The sequence below is a fragment of the Electrona antarctica genome, assembly GCF_951216825.1.
Source record: "Electrona antarctica genome assembly, chromosome: 14".
NCBI classification, from domain to species: Eukaryota; Metazoa; Chordata; class Actinopteri; order Myctophiformes; family Myctophidae; genus Electrona; species Electrona antarctica.
The window spans coordinates 1674733-1697753 of record NC_136795.1 but is presented as its reverse complement, the minus strand read 5'-3'; the positions used below and the strand labels follow the sequence as shown (position 1 = coordinate 1697753).

The 23021-nt window shown below is 43.4% G+C and overlaps 3 protein-coding genes across 3 annotated transcripts in view; 1 reads left to right on the top strand and 2 right to left on the bottom strand.

Moving 5' to 3' along the window:
- Positions 1 to 23021, bottom strand: part of LOC306936380 (E3 ubiquitin-protein ligase TRIM35-like) — a 191115-nt gene that overhangs the window by 121513 nt on the left and 46581 nt on the right. The window lies entirely within an intron of this gene.
- On the bottom strand, positions 352 to 762 carry LOC306936409 (histone H3.2-like; the record flags this gene model as incomplete). The annotated part of the gene is made up of 1 exon (XM_079519904.1): positions 352 to 762. One exon carries the CDS (start codon positions 760 to 762, stop codon positions 352 to 354), a length of 411 nt encoding a protein of 136 aa, XP_079376030.1.
- LOC306936451 (cysteine-rich PDZ-binding protein-like) lies at positions 1726 to 2163 on the top strand. Its single transcript, XM_079519948.1, has one exon. It carries the CDS (start codon positions 1845 to 1847, stop codon positions 2148 to 2150), a length of 306 nt encoding a protein of 101 aa, XP_079376074.1. The 5' UTR covers positions 1726 to 1844; the 3' UTR covers positions 2151 to 2163.

Here is a 23021-nt window from a genome sequence, read left to right as displayed (position 1 = left end):
ATCTTATACGAGGCAGGCGGGAGAACATTATGCAGAAACAAAGACAACACTGACTCATTGAGCGCCACCCTCTGTATATCACTGTATCACTTGAACAGTGGCAGCAGTTAGCCACCAACTGCCAAATTCATGTTTGATTTAAAGAGGGGGGGGGCATCTTAACCAGTGTAGTGTTGACGTGGCAATTATGCAACAATTTGGATCTTTAGTGGGAGAAGAGATTAGCGTCTGAAATATTACTTATATTATTTCATTGCTCATATGCCACTCGTGTGGGAAATGCTCTTTAAAATAAATAGATGGGTGGCTCTTAAAAGAGCCGTTTTGGGGTTCTACTAGTGTGAGAAAGGTTTAAGCACGTTCTCCGCGGATACGACGGGCCAGCTGGATGTCTTTGGGCATGATTGTCACCCTCTTGGCGTGGATGGCGCACAGGTTGGTGTCTTCAAACAGACCGACCAGATAAGCCTCGGCAGACTCCTGGAGAGCCATGACTGCAGAGCTCTGGAAGCGCAGGTCGGTCTTGAAGTCCTGTGCGATCTCCCTCACCAGGCGTTGGAAAGGCAGCTTGCGGATCAGCAGCTCGGTGGATTTCTGGTAACGACGGATCTCCCTCAGAGCCACGGTACCGGGACGGTAACGGTGAGGCTTCTTCACTCCACCGGTTGCCGGCGCGCTCTTACGAGCTGCCTTGGTGGCGAGCTGCTTCCTGGGCGCTTTGCCACCGGTGGACTTACGAGCGGTCTGCTTGGTTCTTGCCATCTTGTTCTCTTCTAAAGAAGTTGAATAGAATGATTATTATTACAGTGCAAACTGCTGCTTTTATTTGCGCTTCTGAGACGCAGTTGTTCTCTGATTGGTCAGTGGTCAGGGGCCTCCTTGTTTGGGGAGGTACCCTGCATCACTGGCACCGATTGGAGGGAAACACTTACAAAAGTCATTGCGTACTGGACTGGGGCAAAGTAATAAATACAACAAACTGAACAAAGAAAATACTTTAACTCTGCATGTTGTATGATATGGGGCAAAATAAATAAGCATTTCTACTTGTGACAAAATAACACATGAAACAGGGATGTATGTACAGTTCAAATTCAATCAAACTGTATGTATAGGCCTACTTGTGTATAAGAAAGTAGGGATCTTCACGAAATAATTAACATCTAATTCACATTATATATTCACAGCATATTCATGTGGTTAAACTTCCAATATTTGGACATGTTGGTGCTTTGCTGCACAGAAGTGTCGATTGTGGACTAAACTAAAATATGCATTGCACTTGAATATAGGCACTGGAAGCCAAGCAATGTGGCACTAAATGACAAAGTCAAAGAGAGTCAGTTTAGAGTTTATAAGAAGCTTCTTATTTATGAGTGGTCTGGAACTGTTAGATTCTTGCCATTTTCTCTCTCTGGAATATGAGTTGTAGCAAAAAGGGCGCAAACTGTTGCTTTTTATCTCATTGGATCTGAGTAATCGTCTCTGGTCAGGAACCTCCTTCTTTGGGAGGAGCATGTTCACGCGCCTACTACTACTTGGTTGGAAGCTCATACACACTCTGCCCGCGCTCTCATCCGTTGTTATGATTGGTGGGGCGCACACCCGCACATACAGACAGTACTATCCTCTGTGTTGTTGAAGATATAAAAGGTCTCGCGCGCCTATCATTCAGCACATTTCTTCGAGATTCAACTCCAGAAATAAAGGAAGTGGAAGGACAGATGCTGCCGGAAGTTTACGATACTACGCTAACGCTAATCACGCTAATAATGTTCTTCTAGTGTTTTCACTAAACAAACCAAACAACACAAAGCCTTGAGAAAAACAAAGAAAGACAAAATATGGTTTGTGAAAAGTGCGAGAAGAAGCTTGGTAGAATCATCACCCCCGATACCTGGAAGGATGGAGCCAGAAACACGACAGAGAGCGGTGGACGGAAGCTGAATGAGAACAAGATGCTGACATCCAAGAAAGCCAGGTTTGACCCTTACAGCAAGACTGGTTTTGCCATCTGCAGGATCTGTAAGAGCTCTGTGCACCAGTCTGGCTCACACTACTGCCAGGGCTGTGCTTATAAGAAAGGGATCTGCGCCATGTGTGGAAGGAAGGTTCTGGACACCAAGAATTACAAACAGACATCTGTCTGACGGGGTTTGAGAAGGGCATTTTATCAGGTATTTGACCAATCTGGGAACTAAATCGTTACCAAGAAATTTCTTCACCTGTGTTTCTAAAGGTGTCTAATAACATGTACTAAAAGTTTGAAATTCAACTCCCGTGGGAAAGTTGAGTTATTAGCATAATATGTGACCATACCAAGGAGTGTTTTGTGCAAAACTAATGCTTGGAATGAATTCAGAATCATGCAAACACCCTAGTTTCATATGTTACTTAAAGAATGATGAAATTTTGACTTTTTTGCCTTATATACGATGTTAAGGGTATGGTCACATATTATGCTAATAACTCAACTTTCCCACGGGAGTTGAATTTCAAACTTTTAGTACATGTTATTAGACACCTTTAGAAACACATTAGTGAAGAAATGTCTTGGTAACGATTTAGTTCCCAGATTTTCATAGGACTGCTCTAACGTCTTTGCATTGGTTGCATTGGTTCTGCGATAGTTATTTTTAATTTAGGTGTCCCCCGATGTATTGTTAGGTGGAGTTATCTGGTCGTCTGGCTATGTGAAACTACTTCAGGACAGGCAGTAGTCATTTTCCAGGCACCATCTCCTCGTGAGATGGAGATAAATCTGGGAATGAGGTTTGCTTTTTTTCTATTGGATATTGCTTGCAATCTCACGATAGATATGTACAGTATCACGATACAGAGGCCATGATACGATATATATATATTGAATCTATACGTTTATTCAAAATAATGACCATGTTGCCCAAATACAATAAAACACTTTCAGGCCCACAGATCTTTAAAATAAAATGTCTAAACATCCTAACAAGGGGTCTGGGAAGGGAGTGCAACTTTCAAGGGGGGCTTTGATAACGTTGAACAGAAGTACGTTTGTCAACACGGCGTCACCCAGATAATTCATGCCGTTTATTGCCGTATCGATACAGCAGCCTCTCGATCGATTCACCTATCGTCCGGAGTTTCGATATATTGCCATATCGATTAGTTGAATGCACCACTATTATAGACTAAGGCCCCTTTTACACGAGAACGGTGTTCATAGAAAAAAAGCAAAATAAAGTATCGTTTGCTGGGGTCGCTTTAGACGAGAACGCCATTTTCGCGGGGTGAAAACGCAACAAAGTGACAACACTTTCCAGAGTGGAAATCTTTGAAAACGCTGTTTCCTCCCATCTAAATGTAAACAGGCAAAACGGTGAATCCGCAAAACGTATATGTTATTACATTGATACCGAGCCGTAGGTGATATTTGGAGTTCCTAGAATTAGCAAGCACTCCCTCGACCCACTCACCCTACAAATACAAACAAATGTAGTGATGGTGAATGTAAAACCATGATGTAAACAAAAAGCCTTGTGATAATAAAGTAGAACAGATAGTTGTTCTTGTAAAAAAAAAAAAAAAAAAAGACCGGAGGAAAGGCCAGGGCGAAGGCTAAGACCCGCTCATCACGTGCCGGGCTCCAGTTCCCCGTGGGTCGTGTCCACAGGTCACGCTGCTGCGTAAAGGCAACTATGCCCAGCGTGTCGGAGCCGGAGCTCCAGTCTACCTCGCTGCGGTGCTAGAGTATCTCACCGCTGAGATCCTGGAGTTGGCTGGAAACGCTGCCCGTGACAACAAGAAGAGTCGTATCATCCCCCGTCACCTCCAGCTGGCCGTCCGCAACGACGAGGAGCTCAACAAACTGCTGGGTGGAGTGACCATCGCTCAGGGCGGTGTGCTGCCCAACATCCAGGCTGTTCTGCTGCCCAAGAAGACCGAGAAAGCCGCCAAGAAATAAATCTGCTTTATTCGGTTAACTAACCCCACAAAGGCTCTTTTAAGAGCCACCCAATATTTCCATATAAAGAGACTCTTCCATTTTACCCGTGAAAACATAAAGTTTAAATTATGTGCCTTCGTGTTATAAAATACTATAAGTAATTTTGCCGAATAATAGTCTCACTTCACGCATATATAAGTCTGGCTGCTGTAGGGTTTGCCGGCATGGATGCACTGATTATTTAAGAGACATTGTATTGTGTATTTCCTGTATGTTGCACTGATTATTTAAGAGACATTGTATTTATATAGGCCTGTAGTTTATACCTGGTTTTACTGGTGGTGTTAATGTTAATATACTGTAATTCATACTTATTCCGCATACTATACTATTTCTATGTACTTGTCGAGCATTGTAATAAAGGTCGCTCATTTGTACATCGTTGTCTGTGGTGCTTCCAGGGCTGATGTTTACCCCTACAGTTTGGGGGACGATAGAACTCACATTTATTACATTTCTATGGCCATGCATGTCTGACCAGTTTGTACCCATGCAGGCCTACCACAGGGATGAGTGATGTCTCTAGACTCTGACTTCGATCACAAACGGCTGTGTGTAATTATGTGACATGAATGAAGTGGGTAATAAGACTGTATGGTATATCCCAAACTGAATCAAGGAGTGTTAATTATGCTGACAAATTCAAAGGAGCTTCATTGGCATGAGAAAACATACATTTATATCAAAATATAATAAAACGGTTGAAATGGGCAATGAATATATGCAGTCAGAGGGTGTATAGCATGGTGTAAAAAGAGCTATGTCACATAGCATTGTTATACATGTGTGCCATAAAGCTGTTTGAAAGTAATAGCACATGTTGGGACTAATAGCGTTATTTTCCTTAACTATTTAAATTGTAATCATAGGCCTACCCAAATGTAGCCTACAATGTGTGTAAAAGTAGCAGTACAGTAGGTCTAGACATCTACTCGAATTCGCTCTCTAGACAATACAGAAAATGTTGCCTATTAAATGACTATTATACCGGTAGTTTACATTCGTGGAATTGTGTAAGTTGAAGATTTTACATTCGTGGAATGTGTCTCTTGCTGGAAGATATTAACACGTTCGAACTTCAAAGTGAGTTAGTTGTACACCCTGGACTTTTACTCTGGCAGTTATATAAATGCAGAATGTATCATGGCCACATACTTTCCTTTTTAAATATACTTTATTCCCTCGTCCAACACTGCCCTCCAGTGGAGACTAGTCTGAAGTTCTGAACAGCATAACAGACATATATTGGCCATTTTAAGCGTGTATAGAGGGGCTATATTCAGACATACGGCTCATCATTAACCGTGTGTGTGTGTGTGTGTGTGTGTGTGTGTGTGTGTGTGTGTGTGTGTGTGTGTGTGTGTGTGTGTGTGTGTGTGTGTGTGTGTGTGTGTGTGTGTGTGTGTGTGTGTGTGTGTGTGTGTGTGTGTGTGTGTGTGTGTGTGTGTGTGTGTGTGTGTGTGTGTGTGTGTGTGTGTGTGTGTGTGTGTGTGTGTGTGTGTGTGTGTGTGTGTGTGTGTGTGTGTGTGTGTGTGTGTGTGTGTGTGTGCTGCCATTACAGCAGTAAGGAAGGGTCTACTCTAGATAGCCTGGAGCTAAATAAACATAACGGAGGAACATAAATGAGGACTCAGGAGGCAGCAATACGTTCAGCTCGACACCATGATAACAAGCACTGTTCTTTTGGCAAATCTAAGTGAGCAAATATAAGACTTCCGGGGGACGATCTCTTCAAAATAAGAGTACCCTCTAGAGTATTGAAAAAAATATTAATTTGCACATTAAAACTATAAATTAAGCATTTAAACGATGCTATAGGACACACATTATGTTTCTGTGTAAAAATAAGTAATAAGTAATGTTTCTGTGTAAAGATAAGTAATTAAAAAGTTATCTAAATGGATAAATGCTATTCACTGGAGAGCATGGACTTTATAAAGTGGACGCTGGACAAAAATCCCTGCTATGTTTCGACTAGTGTGACATACGCACGCGTCCGGGGAGACCTCCTCTACAACACCACACTGTCCGCTAAGCAGCAGAGGTGTAAAACAAAAATTGGCACCAGGTCACAGGTCAAAAAATGTCAAAAGAAATCCCATTTCCAGACTACAGTGGACTAAAGTGGACGCTGGACAAAAATCCCTGCTATGTTTCGACTAGTGTGACATACGCACGCGTCCGGGGAGACCTCCTCTACAACACCACACTGTCCGCTAAGCAGCAGAGGTGTAAAACAAAAATTGGCACCAGGTCAGATGTAAAAAAACTTAAAAAAACTTCCCATTTCCAGACTACAGTGGACTAAAGTGGACACTGGACAAAAATCCCTGCTATGTTTCGACTAGTGTGACATACGCACGCGTCCGGGGAGACCTCCTCTACAACACCACACTGTCCGCTAAGCAGCAGAGGTGTAAAACAAAAATTGGCACCAGGTCAGATGTAAAAAAAACTTAAAAAAACTTCCCATTTCCAGACTACAGTGGACTAAAGTGGACGCTGGACAAAAATCCCTGCTATGTTTCGACTAGTGTGACATACGCACGCGTCCGGGGAGACCTCCTCTACAACACCACACTGTCCGCTAAGCAGCAGAGGTGTAAAACAAAAATTGGCACCAGGTCACAGGTCAAAAAATGTCAAAAGAAATCCCATTTCCAGACTACAGTGGACTAAAGTGGACGCTGGACAAAAATCCCTGCTATGTTTCGACTAGTGTGACATACGCACGCGTCCGGGGAGACCTCCTCTACAACACCACACTGTCCGCTAAGCAGCAGAGGTGTAAAACAAAAATTGGCACCAGGTCAGATGTAAAACAACTTAAAAAAACTTCCCATTTCTTGACTACAGTGGACTAAAGTGGACGCTGGACAAAAATCCCTGCTATGTTTCGACTAGTGTGACATACGCACGCGTCCGGGGAGACCTCCTCTACAACACCACACTGTCCGCTAAGCAGCAGAGGTGTAAAACAAAAATTGGCACCAGGTCAGATGTAAAAAAACTTAAAAAAACTTCGCATTTCCAGACTACAGTGGACTAAAGTGGACGCTGGACAAAAATCCCTGCTATGTTTCGACTAGTGTGACATACGCACGCGTCCGGGGAGACCTCCTCTACAACACCACACTGTCCGCTAAGCAGCAGAGGTGTAAAACAAAAATTGGCACCAGGTCACAGGTAAAAAAACATAAAAAAAACTTCCCATTTCCAGACTACAGTGGACTAAAGTGGACACTGGACAAAAATCCCTGCTATGTTTCGACTAGTGTGACATATGCACGCGTCCGGGGAGACCTCCTCTACAACACCACACTGTCCGCTAAGCAGCAGAGGTGTGTGGTTCAACAGGTGTAAAACAAAAATTGGCACCAGGTCAGATGTAAAAAAACTTTAAAAAACTTCCCATTTCCAGGCTACAGTGGATTAAAGTGGACGCTGGACAAAAATCCCTGCTATGTTTCGACTAGTGTGACATACGCACGCGTCCGGGGAGACCTCCTCTACAACACCACACTGTCCGCTAAGCAGCAGAGGTGTAAAACAAAAATTGGCACCAGGTCAGATGTAAAAAAACTTAAAAAAACTTCCCATTTCTTGACTACAGTGGACTAAAGTGGACGCTGGACAAAAATCCCTGCTATGTTTCGACTAGTGTGACATACGCACGCGTCCGGGGAGACCTCCTCTACAACACCACACTGTCCGCTAAGCAGCAGAGGTGTAAAACAAAAATTGGCACCAGGTCAGATGTAAAAAAACTTAAAAAAACTTCGCATTTCCAGACTACAGTGGACTAAAGTGGACGCTGGACAAAAATCCCTGCTATGTTTCGACTAGTGTGACATACGCACGCGTCCGGGGAGACCTCCTCTACAACACCACACTGTCCGCTAAGCAGCAGAGGTGTAAAACAAAAATTGGCACCAGGTCAGATGTAAAAAAACTTTAAAAAACTTCCCATTTCCAGGCTACAGTGGATTAAAGTGGACGCTGGACAAAAATCCCTGCTATGTTTCGACTAGTGTGACATATGCACGCGTCCGGGGAGACCTCCTCTACAACACCACACTGTCCGCTAAGCAGCAGAGGTGTAAAACAAAAATTGGCACCAGGTCACAGGTAAAAAAACATAAAAAAAACTTCCCATTTCCAGACTACAGTGGACTAAAGTGGACACTGGACAAAAATCCCTGCTATGTTTCGACTAGTGTGACATATGCACGCGTCCGGGGAGACCTCCTCTACAACACCACACTGTCCGCTAAGCAGCAGAGGTGTGTGGTTCAACAGGTGTAAAACAAAAATTGGCACCAGGTCAGATGTAAAAAAACTTTAAAAAACTTCCCATTTCCAGGCTACAGTGGATTAAAGTGGACGCTGGACAAAAATCCCTGCTATGTTTCGACTAGTGTGACATATGCACGCGTCCGGGGAGACCTCCTCTACAACACCACACTGTCCGCTAAGCAGCAGAGGTGTAAAACAAAAATTGGCACCAGGTCACAGGTAAAAAAACATTAAAAAAACTTCCCATTTCCAGACTACAGTGGACTAAAGTGGACACTGGACAAAAATCCCTGCTATGTTTCGACTAGTGTGACATGTGCACGCGTCCGGGGAGACCTCCTCTACAACACCACACTGTCCGCTAAGCAGCAGAGGTGTGTGGTTCAACAGGTGTAAAACAAAAATTGGCACCAGGTCAGATGTAAAAAAACTTTAAAAAACTTCCCATTTCCAGGCTACAGTGGATTAAAGTGCATATGTCACACTAGTCGAAACATAGCAGGGATTTTTGTCCAGCGTCCACTTTAGTCCACTGTAGTCTGGAAATGGGAAGTTTTTTTATGTTTTTTTACCTGTGACCTGGTGCCAATTTTTGTTTTACACCTCTGCTGCTTAGCGGACAGTGTGGTGTTGTAGAGGAGGTCTCCCCGGACGCGTGCATATGTCACACTAGTCGAAACATAGCAGGGATTTTTGTCCAGCGTCCACTTTAGTCCACTGTAGTCTGGAAATGGGAAGTTTTTTTATGTTTTTTTACATCTGACCTGGTGCCAATTTTTGTTTTACACCTCTGCTGCTTAGCGGACAGTGTGGTGTTGTAGAGGAGGTCTCCCCGGACGCGTGCATATGTCACACTAGTCGAAACATAGCAGGGATTTTTGTCCAGCGTCCACTTTAGTCCACTGTAGTCTGGAAATGGGAAGTTTTTTTAAGTTTTTTACATCTGACCTGGTGCCAATTTTTGTTTTACACCTCTGCTGCTTAGCGGACAGTGTGGTGTTGTAGAGGAGGTCTCCCCGGACGCGTGCGTATGTCACACTAGTCGAAACATAGCAGGGATTTTTGTCCAGCGTCCACTTTAGTCCACTGTAGTCTGGAAATGGGAAGTTTTTTTATGTTTTTTTACCTGTGACCTGGTGCCAATTTTTGTTTTACACCTCTGCTGCTTAGCGGACAGTGTGGTGTTGTAGAGGAGGTCTCCCCGGACGCGTGCGTATGTCACACTAGTCGAAACATAGCAGGGATTTTTGTCCAGCGTCCACTTTAGTCCACTGTAGTCTGGAAATGGGAAGTTTTTTATGTTTTTTTACCTGTGACCTGGTGCCAATTTTTGTTTTACACCTCTGCTGCTTAGCGGACAGTGTGGTGTTGTAGAGGAGGTCTCCCCGGAAGCGTGCATATGTCACACTAGTCGAAACATAGCAGGGATTTTTGTCCAGCGTCCACTTTAGTCCACTGTAGTCTGGAAATGGGACGTTTAAAAAAAAAAAAAAAATTACATCTGACCTGGTGCCAATTTTTGTTTTACACCTCTGCTGCTTAGCGGACAGTGTGGTGTTGTAGAGGAGGTCTCCCCGGACGCGTGCGTATGTCACACTAGTCGAAACATAGCAGGGATTTTTGTCCAGCGTCCACTTTAGTCCACTGTAGTCTGGAAATGGGAAGTTTTTTTATGTTTTTTTACCTGTGACCTGGTGCCAATTTTTGTTTTACACCTCTGCTGCTTAGCGGACAGTGTGGTGTTGTAGAGGAGGTCTCCCCGGACGCGTGCATATGTCACACTAGTCGAAACATAGCAGGGATTTTTGTCCAGCGTCCACTTTAGTCCACTGTAGTCTGGAAATGGGACGTTTTTTTAAGTTTTTTTACATCTGACCTGGTGCCAATTTTTGTTTTACACCTCTGCTGCTTAGCGGACAGTGTGGTGTTGTAGAGGAGGTCTCCCCGGACGCGTGCGTATGTCACACTAGTCGAAACATAGCAGGGATTTTTGTCCAGCGTCCACTTTAGTCCACTGTAGTCTGGAAATGGGAAGTTTTTTTATGTTTTTTGACCTGTGACCTGGTGCCAATTTTTGTTTTACACCTCTGCTGCTTAGCGGACAGTGTGGTGTTGTAGAGGAGGTCTCCCCGGACGCCTGCATATGTCACACTAGTCGAAACATAGCAGGGATTTTTGTCCAGTGTCCACTTTAGTCCACTGTAGTCTGGAAATGGGAAGTTTTTTAAAGTTTTTTTTACATCTGACCTGGTGCCAATTTTTGTTTTACACCTCTGCTGCTTAGCGGACAGTGTGGTGTTGTAGAGGAGGTCTCCCCGGACGCGTGCATATGTCACACTAGTCGAAACATAGCAGGGATTTTGTCCAGCATCCACTTTATTAAGTCCATGCACTCCAGTGAATGGACTTGGGCACTCCAGTGCATGGACTTGGGCATTTATCCATTTAGATAACTTTTTTACGTTATTTAATTACTTATTTTTACACAGAAACATAATGTGTGTCTTCACAATAACTGTAATGTAATAACAATACTAATAATGTAATGTAATAATTATTTAATTAACCACGCTTTTATTCTGAAAGCAACCGGATGTCTTAAATTTGCTAGCTCTCTGGCAGGAAGTTCTAGATTTGCCAAAAGAACGGAGCCATGATAACACAAGTGTGTTTACTAGCGTCATTATATACGTATTGGGCAACAAGCATATCCGGTACTTCCGGTGTGGCACTTCAGTATAAGAGTTAATTGTTTACACATAATACAAGCAATAAAGATCACATGTTAACATATACCTAAGTATTCATTACTTGAACACGCATCGTACACCATCAAACCTAAATTTACACTCCAGCGTCTTGTTTATGCCCACAAGGACTGGCTAGCCACAGGTTTTTAAACAATTTGCAGCAACATTAGAGCTTAAACTAGAAATAATTATATGTATTTGGTCTCTGTACAATTAATATAAATAGAAAATAGAATGTATAACACTCTGTATAGCTGACTAAGTATGGTATTTATAATGTGCTGTTCTGCTGAGCTTAATAATATAGTATGACACTTCATAAACCTTGTTGTGCATATTTATAAACATTTAGAATGAGTGTCATCATGAAACCCTTAACATGCATTGTATGATTATAATGCATTATAGACCCGACCAGTAAATAATGTGATACCAAATAATTGTCTTTGCATGCATTCTTTATTCATGACGGTGAAACAATACAGTATGTTTACAACATCTTGACACCACTGTAATAATGTGAGATACACTACAGATATACTGTATGAGTTAAGGATTAAACAGATAGTCCCAAAGAGACACTTGTGTGAAGCGAGGGGCACTCATTATCATACGTACAGTACATCACATTCCATGGTCAGCTAATCAAATCATCTTTGGGGTACACACATTGCTCAGCCAATGAAATCATCGCGATGGGGTACACACAGACACACAAAGTTGTGCGTAGGAGGGGAAAAAACATGAAAAAAATATATATATTGCATCATGCCTTTTTATACCACGGCTGTGCTTTTCAAAGATGCATGCATGATAACCTAAACATGGTTAAGGAACACGTCTGATCTTCATCGCTACAGCCTTCATGGAGTATCTAGGACCCTTCCAGTACAACGTGGTTACACCAATATTTGCATGAGGCGTCGGTCCCCACAGGTAAACACCATTGAGATTAGCATGGTGACAGTTTCTGTACCAAAATCCACCTGCTGAATGAATTGCACAGTTCATCCTGTTATGCCCGTCCTGATCTTTGTCAAAGGTTGAGAATTTCATTCCATTGTGAAAGGCCAGTGAGTCTCCTAGTCTTTGTTTCTTGTAGCCAGAAATCTGCAGCTTGTAGCCGTCAGCCTCAGAACCCACGGAGAAAGAGGAGTAAGAGGTAGCCACTTTGTTTCCCTCAAAGCCTTCCATGTCCACCCTCAGCAATACTTGTTGTTCTTGGTAAGGAGATGCATGTTCTCCAGTCCCAGCCAGTACTCGCCTGATGCGTCTCCAAACCCAGCTTGGTACTGAGCCCAGGGTCTGAAGAAGGTCACAGTGTCGTCCAGTCTTCTCTGGATGACTGTCCACTTCCCTCCATCTGTGTCCATGTCACAGTAGACCTTGACAGGTGCAGTGTAGGGGTAGATGGAGTACACACCACTCTGTGTGGAGACGTTGTTGTAGATTTCATCACAGTCCACAATCGGGTCGATATCCCATCACAGAGCAGAGTGGGCTGTTACAGCCAGAAACAGAACTGCAACAAGTAGCATGTTTTGTTTTGTTTTTTTGTTGTTTTTGTTCTTTTTTGTCTTGTTCCTGTTAACTGTTTTTTCCTGTCTCTTGTTTTTGCTTTGTTTTTTGTTTTATGTTGTGTTTGTTTGTTTTTGTTTTGTTTTCTTGTTTTTGTTTTTCCCTTCTGTTGTTTGCTTTGTTGTATTATTTTACCTATGAAAGCCATTTATTTGTTAGAAGGGTAGGCACAATAAGCTTAGGCTTCAGCCTACACCTTTTTGGTCAATATTTATTTTTGCAAAAAAAACCACAAAGCAGGCACTGTATTAATCTGTTTTAATGACTAAAATAAATAAACTCTACTCTACTCTTTGAAGTCTTTAAAGTTGCACCTTGTTGTTCAGATCAAAGGATTTCTGAGTGTGCTGCGTCAGTGTATGTTCAGCTGCAGTAGAATGTTCAATGCAGTCTGAGTTTGAAGACGTTCTTTTATAAGGATGCTGACGTATTGACAGTAAAGAGATTGTACGACAGATACAAGTATCATGCACCAGGTTTGACCAGTTGTGGCTGCCAGCACGCACGCACGCACGCGTGCGCGCGCGCGCAGGCCCGAGCCGCATGTCGGCTCGGGCCTGGTCGGGCTCGGGCAGAGTTTGAGAACTCTTAATTGTGACTCAATGTGAGTTTGTAGGCAGATCATCTATGTTCAGAATGTGGTCAGAATGTACATTAGCCCTTTGAGATGCAACTTCTCATTTTTGAGGGGGTCCTTTACACATAGGCTACATAACGCACACACGCACACACGCACACACACACACACACACACACACACACACACACACTAAACGTCTCTTCCCACAAGACATTTTCAGATGGGGGATCTGCGTCCAAATACATATCATTTTGGGGGTCCTTGGCACAAAATAGTTGGATAAGCACTGGTTCTGAAGGCATTTGTAGAATCTGCCTCAGGTCTTAATGGGTTAAGTTCCATGGAAACACAACGTGTTCAAGGTTCAAGGTTGTGCTTAATATTGTTACATCTTGTGGACAGGTACATAAAAGTACAACTTATTTTTGTTTGGCTTCCTTCAGACAATGCAGCTGCAAATATATAATATAACATCAAACAGCAAAAACACATAGCAAACACAGCAAACAGAGGGATAGAATAGAGTGCAAAAAAGAGCAAAAAAGAGTAAAGAAAGAGAATCAACATGTGCATGTTTTCCCTGTAATAGCAAAGTTAGGTGAACTTTGTGTGAGCAACTTCAGAGTAGGCTATATGTTCCATAAATAACAACAAAATAGTTTAGAAAGGTGCAATTTGAGCTTAATAGTGCAAGAAGAGGGTAAATGTCCAGGGGGCTAGCGTTTTCCTTTTCCCTGATTCGCTCCGTTTCTTATCAGTTCGTTCATGTATCTGCTTTTTTGCAGTCTATTTCCAGTGGCTTTGAGACTGCAAAACCGTTTTCCATCAATCGTTTTCAAACAGTCTGCGGTTGTGATGGCCTGGATCCTTCATGATTCCTCGAGCGTTGCAGCGTTCATCGTACAGCTGGGCTGTACGATGAAGAGAAAGAAGAGAACAGAACACCACCAGCGATCAGCAATCAAACACAAATCAAACCATGTGACTCCCATTGGAAAAGCATTGTGGTGGCCCAAAAAAACGACCAAACATTTGCTTGATTGGTGTTTCATACGTGTGAATGAGGCCTTACACCCCATGCACCTGCAGGGCTTTGAGGTGGGCTGATCAGTCACTACTAGTGGAGAACTAACTGTCCGACCAGGGCCGTGCACACATAGACATCAAAGGGGGCTTCAGCCCCTGCCCTTTTACCTGTCTGTAAAACAACTGCACTCTCTGGACCATGAATGCAAATTTTGCCCAAAAGTGCCCTCTTACGGGATTTCAGCACCTGCCCCTCTAAGGGCCGATTCATACTCCTATTTTACCGCTGTTTCGGCGCTGTAGTGCCGAAATGATTTCGGCTCGTCAGAAATTTCCAGTAGCACCGAAGAGCGGACTTTAGGACGGTACCCGCCCCCCCGAACCTCAAATGAGGTCACATTGTAGGCTCTACAGAGCCGAACCGACTTTTATTCGGCTCTAAAATAGGAGTATAAATCGGCCCTTACACTTTCTGCACGTCCCTGTGTCCGTCCGTGCTTTAGCTGCAGCCGCCCCCACACTCTAAACAACCTATACCTCTCCCCATCCGATCTGCCCAGTCCATGCTTTAGCTGCAGCCGCCCCCACACTCTAAACAACCTATACCTCTCCCCATCCCCCACACTCTAAACAACCTATACCTCTCCCCATCCGATCTGCCCAGTCCATGCTTTAGCTGCAGCCGCCCCCACACTCTAAACAACCTATACCTCTCCCCATCCCCCACACTCTAAACAACCTATACCTCTCCCCATCACCGCCCCCACACTCTAAACAACCTATACCTCTCCCCATCCGATCTGCAGCCGCCCCCACACTCTAAACAACCTATACCTCTCCCCATCCGATCTGCAGCCGCCCCCACACTCTAAACAACCTATACCTCTCCCCATCCGACCTGCAGCCGCCCCCACACTCTAAACAACCTATACCTCTCCCCATCCGATCTGCCCAGTCCATGCTTTAGCTGCAGCCGCCCCCACACTCTAAACAACCTGTACCTCTCCCCATCCCCCACACTCTAAACAACCTATACCTCTCCCCATCCCATCTGCCCAGTCCATGCTTTAGCTGCAGCCGCCCCCACACTCTAAACAACCTATACCTCTCCCCATCCGATCTGCCCAGTCCATGATTGAGGATTTCAGATCTTTACTGAAAAGTGAAAACACACCTATTTTCATTGGCACTTAATTGCACTAAATTGTTTCATGTGTTTTTTTAATGAGGTTTGTATTTGTCTGTGTGCCGATGGCCGCTGTTTGCTTTATGCCTGTACACAGCACTTTGGTCAGCTTTTTTTGTTTTTTTGTAATCCTGGCATGCTCTTTATCATTATCTAATCACTCATCATGTACGTACATGTACACATGATGGTTTTGACTCTTATCTTTCTTACTCCATTGTCCATTGTCATACGTGACATCACAACTATGCAAGGTCTAAGACTTTCTCACCATGATAGAATGTCTTATCAAGATGTCACCAACTATCAACGCTACCTTCCCACACCATTAGAACTGGTACAACTTGATCTCCTTTCGACCTCAAGCACGACAAGTTGATCTGACTCCAGGGACGTCCGTCTTAGTGAGCAGAATTTATGTTGGTTTGAATGTATTTATGTTTTTCTGGATTCCTGTAGTTTTTTAGGACTTATTTATATTCAGAGTATTGTCAGAGTATTGTCTTGCACTTGATATATTTATTCTTGTATGAGCCTGTGTTGTCGTTGTTGTTCGTTTTTTTCTGCTGCTGCAGTTGGAAAGAATGACAAATAAAGCAATCTTGAATCTTAGCCTTAGTTCTCAAGAGATTCCACATTAACTATGGTATTATTTTGTATTCATTTTTTATTTAACCCAAATCACCTGATTCATCACGCAGCTGGTTTATTCGAACCATTTAAAAGCATTATTATACAATGCTTGTATCTATTAATTAAACTGAAACGTGTGTGCTACTGTTCAACCAACAGAGGGCACTATTGACCATAGTATTGTATGGATTTAAAAGACAAAGCAAAGTACATATTGCTTCTCAACCCATGATTTCTCATTGGTTGCTTGCAGTCGTAATGAACCTCGATGAAATTAGCTTATTTTTGTATTTATCTTATTTTTTCAGACAAGGAAGAGAGACATGCCACAGATGGGACGGGTAATTTCTCATTCTGTTGACACTAGAAGCAAATAAGAAGGTCAGATGTCTAGTAGAGCTATTTAACACTAATTTGAACTAAATAACTAACTATCCTTCCAATTAACTGATAATTGAATACCCCGGCTTACACGCTTGAATAAAGGTGAAACATGTGAACCAATACATCAGGCTCTTAACTTAAAACGTGTAGTTTCCCTAAAACATTGTTGCAAAATAAATTATCTACATCAGGGGTGCCCACACTTGTTTGACTTGAGAGCTACTTTGAAAATGACCAGTTCAACAAGATTTACCCAACGAAAAAATTATAATTCCATTGCTGAAAATACTGTAGTTTAAAAATGTACCTGGGGCGGCTTTGGAATAGCGGCGCTGGCGTTACGTATAAGACAAATGCACTTGGAATGGTAAATAGAGGGAGAAAATGAACGGGGCACGGTGGCACAGTCGGTAGTGCTGTCACCTCACAGCTAGAAGGTCCTGGGTTCGATTCCCGCTGCTGACGCTGTGGGCGCTGGGGGCGTGTTCCCTCCTCCGCGTCCTCAATGCCCATACCCGAGGTGGGGTTGGCGAAAGGTCCTTTCTGTGTGGAGTTTGCATGTTCTCCCCGTGTCCCTATAGGGTAGGTACCGTCACATGTTCTCTCCGTGTCCCTTAGGGTAGGTACCCTCACATGTTCTCCCCGTGTCCCCTAGGGTAGGTACCCTCACAAAAACATGCAGTAATCCTGGTCTCTAAAACTACCTCCCCCTGGCCAGCCGGGGCGGGGCGCCTGATGGAGGGGAAAAGAACTGGTCGGAATAACGTGTTGCTTCCACGCGCTACGTCCGGCCAGGGAAATTCCCCCCTGTCAGGTGAAAAGAAGCAGCTTGGACTCCTCATGCATAGAATAATTGGCACTGGGTGAAAAAACTGGGTTGCAAAATCGTGGGATAAAATTTAAGCAAAGAGGGAGAAAATGGAATAGGTAAGGGTTTTGGATTTGTAATTCTACTGATTTGTTAGCAGCAACACTCTTGAAAACAAAGTATTGCATTATGGGTTTGAGCTGACAGGCCCTTTTTGATGTTAATCAATCAAGTCAACTTAATTCAAGTGGCAGATGCCAAAAAATTAAATAAAATATTATTTAGGGGCATGTCATGTGATCTACCTGCACTGCACAGCCTTTGTGATCTACTGGTATATCGCGATCTACCTTCTGGGCACACCTGATCTACATAATGTATCAACGCTTACCAGCAATAAGACAATGTACAGAAAAATTACATCTAATGCTGATGATGTTTATTCAACCAGACTAACCTACCTGTCCCATTCTAAACACCCACAGTGTTACTATGGCACAACAATCCTAAAAAACCTGCTTATCTGACACGCACCCACAAACACACATGCACACAATTGGGGGGGGGGGGGGGGGGGGTATTATGTATTATGGCAAGCTGACCCAGATACTATGGCAGTGATGTTGATGCACAGCGCCCGAGGCCATTCTACCATTATGTCTAGGACTTTGACCTGTGATTCACAAAGACCCCCAGGGGTCATTGAGGGGGTTACATTGGGGTCCCCAGCTAAAGTAGTTAAAATAGCGTAAAAATCAGTTTAACCACTTTAACCCTAGATACATCAGCATGAGCAGATCTACAAGCTTGCGACGTGTCACATTGTGAGCTTATAGATCTGCTATGTTCAATAAGAAACAACACAGCATTTTAACAACACACATCTTGTATGGCACAACATATTTCCAGATGGGGTTCCACGGTCACATTCCTCAGCTCTTCTTGATGAGCCTGTGGACAGACAGGAAGGCCTGCTGTAGACCCAGACCCTGAAGGGCGCTGCAGGCTTGGATCTCCCAGGCACGGTCCAGATAGCTGGGCAGGTCCAGGTGCTTCGACACCTCGCGCACACACACACACACACACACACACACACACACACACACACACACACACACACACACACACACACACACACACACACACACACACACACACACACACACACACACACACACACACACACACACACACACACACACACACACACACACACACACTGAGAATTTAATTTATATTAAATTTAAATTATATCAAGGATTTAAAAGTCCACTCCAATAACAGGGCCTCCGAAGAGTATACTGGATAGACATTTGTCATCACTACCTCACCAGTGTTACCTTGCCTGGGATTGGAAAATGTACACACCTGCTGCAAAGGCAGATGTGGTAGTCATTTAATAAAATTTTAGTAGCATGTTATGTTTTTGTAGTTTGATTACTGATTTTATATCACTTACTATTTTATAAACTATCAACCTTCATACATGTAACTAGAAACTCTGCTCCAACACTACATTTAGCTTGCTTGTGACATGTCAGTATGTTGATTTGTGTACTTTTTGAGATATTTAACTTTGTGTTGCCAAATAAATGTGTGAGTATGCCAAACGTTCATATAAACTCAAACTATGTCCACAGCTATAGTATTGTATACACAACTGAATTATACACATCAAAATGTTCACAGAAATCTCCTGAATGCTAAGATGTACTTAATTCTACCTCTTGTATGCTCATGGCGTTGGGCAGGTCCTTCTTGTTGGCCAGCACCATCAGAGGAACTCCTGTGAGGTTGTCATCGTTCAGGATTTTCATCAGAGCTCTGTGAGCTTCAGGCATCCTCCCTGCATCACTGCTGTCCACCACAAACACCACAGCTTTACAGCCTTCCAAGTAGAACCTGCATGCAGGGACACCACAGGATGGACTTTAAGCATCATATGGTCCTTTGTATGTCCAACACTGTTGCTTTTCAGGTTATTTCGCTCTGCGTTTCGATTCGATCATTTACAAATAAAATCACACCCGTGTGAACTGAGTGGTGTAAGGTATTATATAGCCTGATCAGCTGTGTTCTGATGTAATGTCTGACGTAATGAAATCAGCATCAACCAATCAGCATCAACCATGCTCATTTTTTTTGCACAGACAGACAGACAGACAGACAGACAGACAGACTAACAAAGCCAGTTGTAGGAGTGGTTTACACCACTCAAAAATACAAAAAAGAAAAAGAAACATGTAGGCCTAGATGGCCTAGAGGTTTCTTCCAGCAGCAACACTATCAAGATGTGTCTCAAGTTCAACCCAGATAGATTAAAGGACCACTTCACCACTTTTCAACCTATCTTCATATAATAGGTCCTCACTAATAATCATGAAAAAACATGGCGGATTTTTTTTTCCTACTCGGTCTGTGTCTCATAGAAGGGCTGTGGGCAGTTCAGAAACCGTCCTCCAGTGACATCATCGATGGGGAATACAAGCTAATAGAAACTGCAGGCTTTCTAGTCCTGAAAAGTTGCAATACGAAAATGGAAGCCATCGTTCTCACGATAATGAAAATCTAAACATTTTTGTAAAAAAATCTTGTTAAAAAAAAATCTGCCTAATGATGATGTCACTGGAGGACGGTTTCTAAACTGCCCACAGCCCTCCTATGAGACACAGACTGAGTAGAAAAAAATCGTGCCATTTTATCATGATTATTAGTGAGGACCTATTATATGAAGATAGGTTGAAAAGTGGTGAAGTGGTCCTTTAATGGTGTTCAGTAACAGTGTTAAATAGCTCTATATTCTGTTTGCAATCATTGCTATATACTTGTCCTGATACTGTATCGGCCCTTATTTGTCATAGTGGGTCATATTGGTAGAGTTGAATATAGTCTAACCACCGATCTGACACAGGGGTAAGGGGTTGACACTATGGCAGTCTAACCACCGATCTGACACAGGGGTAAGGGGTTGACACTATGGCAGTCTAACCACCGATCTGACACAGGGGTAAGGGGTTGACACTATGGCAGTCTAACCACCGATCTGACACAGGGGTAAGGGGTTGACACTATGGCAGTCTAACCACCGATCTGACACAGGGGTAAGGGGTTGACACTATGGCAGTCTAACCACCGATCTGACACAGGGGTAAGGGGTTGACACTATGGCAGTCTAACCACCGATCTGACACAGGGGTAAGGGGTTGACACTATGCCAGTCTAACCACCGATCTGACACAGGGGTAAGGGGTTGACACTATGGCAGTCTAACCACCGATCTGACACAGGGGTAAGGGGTTGACACTATGGCAGTCTAACCACCGATCTGACACAGGGGTAAGGGGTTGACACTATGCCAGTCTAACCACCGATCTGACACAGGGGTAAGGGGTTGACACTATGCCAGTCTAACCACCGATCTGACACAGGGGTAAGGGGTTGACACTATGGCAGTCTAACCACCGATCTGACACAGGGGTAAGGGGTTGAACTATGGCAGGTAAATACAATATTGGGGCATGTGGATTTGCTTTCAAATTGCCCAAACTGCAAGTGCACATTTGAGTGAGGAGTCTGCTATAAACCCAACACGAGATATATAGCTAGATACTAGCTATAAACACAACACAAGATCACAACACTGGTATCGGTATTCGGTATCGGCTAACACAGAAATTGTGATATCGGATCGGGACATGCCTATTGTTCAGTGACAGTGTTAAATAGTTCTATGCCAGGGATAATGTATGACGCGGCGAAGTCGAGGTGTTATCCTGAAGGGTATTATGACCTGGCTGCTTTATTAAAAAGAACACAGTTTGCTGGCCACTGCTACAGAGCTGACAATGAGGTTATATCTTCCCTGCTTCTCTGGAATCCTGCCTCAAAGCAGACCAGAGGTAGAACACTGTCGTTCCCTGATGTCATCGCTAGGGACACATGCATCAGTAAGCAGCAGGAACTGGGGATGGAAATGAAGGACCGGAAAGTCTGGCGTGGCATTGTGGAATCCATGATCTCGACCGTGGTCGAAAAATTATGATGATGATTTAAAAAATGAATAAATTGACCCAAAAGTAACAACAAAACATGGTATTACCTTGCTTACGGTAATGATTTGAAGTGTCACGCTGGCCGTCTGCCCAGCTGCAAGTGTTGATCAAATACTGATCGGGTACTGCATAATCTATTTCTCGCTTCAAATGTTATCAAAAACATTCTTGAAAGCAATGTTTATATTGTAAATTACATTATGTGTGTGTGTGTGTGTGTGTGTGTGTGTGTGTGTGTTTGCATGGCTGTCATGTTGGATACAGCATAACATCCAAGCAGCGCAGCCACAGGTGTTCTGAGGCTTTGAATAGACAGCGGTCTGTTATAGAGTGGAGCGGTATTTATCAGGAAATAACACAGCACTGAATTCAGCGATTGACCAATCAGAATCAAGCATTCAACCAAGCCTTGTAATAAATTATGATATCAATCATTACTATAGTGTTTGTTCAGTAAATCTCTCTCTCTCTCTCTCTCTCTCTCTCTCTCTCTCTCCGGTACCTCCAGTTGGCTCTCATCCGGTCTTGTCCTCCTACATCCCAGATGGTCAGAGCTGTCTTCTTATCCACGTCCAGAGTTCCTACGTTGAACCCTATGGTAGGAGATGTGTCAACAACCTGCACGCACGCACACTCACGCACACACACACACACGCACACACACACACGTGTAATATAGCAGAAGCTTTTGGTGATGTGTGTATTCGGGATTTCATTTCATTACAGCAGCTGGGTTTATTTCAGTTATGGAAATTTGACGCTATGCGCTCGTTGGGAATCGAACTCCAGCATAATTAATGCCATGCTCACCTTCCCGGTCAGCAGTCGGGCCAGCAAGGTGGACTTCCCAGACAAGTCTAAACCCATCAGGATGACCTGAACGCACGCGTGTGCATGCGCATGCGCGCACACGCACACGCACACATACACACAGTTTGTGTTAGAAGTGTTGCATTAAAATCATGCATCTCGTAATGTAATGGTTCATCATAACCATCTGAGCAGCCATCAGCATGGGTCAAGTTGAAACACTGAGTTCCTCCTCACAAAACTGACACGGTAATCTAATCAAGTCAAGTCACATGTTATCAAACCTTCCAAGTGTGTAATTCTACGTCTGTATTTTGATATGGAATCTGTACCAACATGCAACATCACAATGTTTTGATTTATTGAATACTATATAAAGTTTGTGTAAAGTGCAGCGGGACGATTAAACAATGATGATAAAAGGATAACAGAATAAAGGCCAGAGGGCTTGTTTCCATTGTGGTCCTGTGTATTCAATTAATGGGACCACATGGACCGGTCGTTCGGCTTCACAAACAAAAAAAAGCTTTTAATTTGTTATTTAATGTCACAGAGTGCTTCCTCAAGTTGTCTTAGTTGTCTTTTCTGACCTGTGGACAACTACGTTTTCTTTCTGTTGTAAAGCTCTCTCATTGTCTCTTTTCCTGCAAGATGTTAAAATAGCATGAAAAATTTCCCCTAGGCTAAAGGCCTATAGGCTACAGTACCAAGTCCTACCAAGGTTATACCACCCATGACCAAAATTAGCATGAATTTAAGGAGTTCATAAATGATAGCCAATATTAGGCCTATGGTCAAATATGACATCAAGGCATTTAATAGCAACTCAAGTAATACGTTACTATACCCCGTACCCCGGTATCGCTTGTGTGGGACAAGTGGGATGGGGGGACGGGATCCCCCCATCCCAGTGTGGATCTGGTCACCCCACCTGTG

Bases quoted from the DNA above. Each gene is read 5' to 3' on its own strand.
- LOC306936451 (XM_079519948.1), top strand. From the start codon at position 1,845: ATGGTTTGTGAAAAGTGCGAGAAGAAGCTTGGTAGAATCATCACCCCC.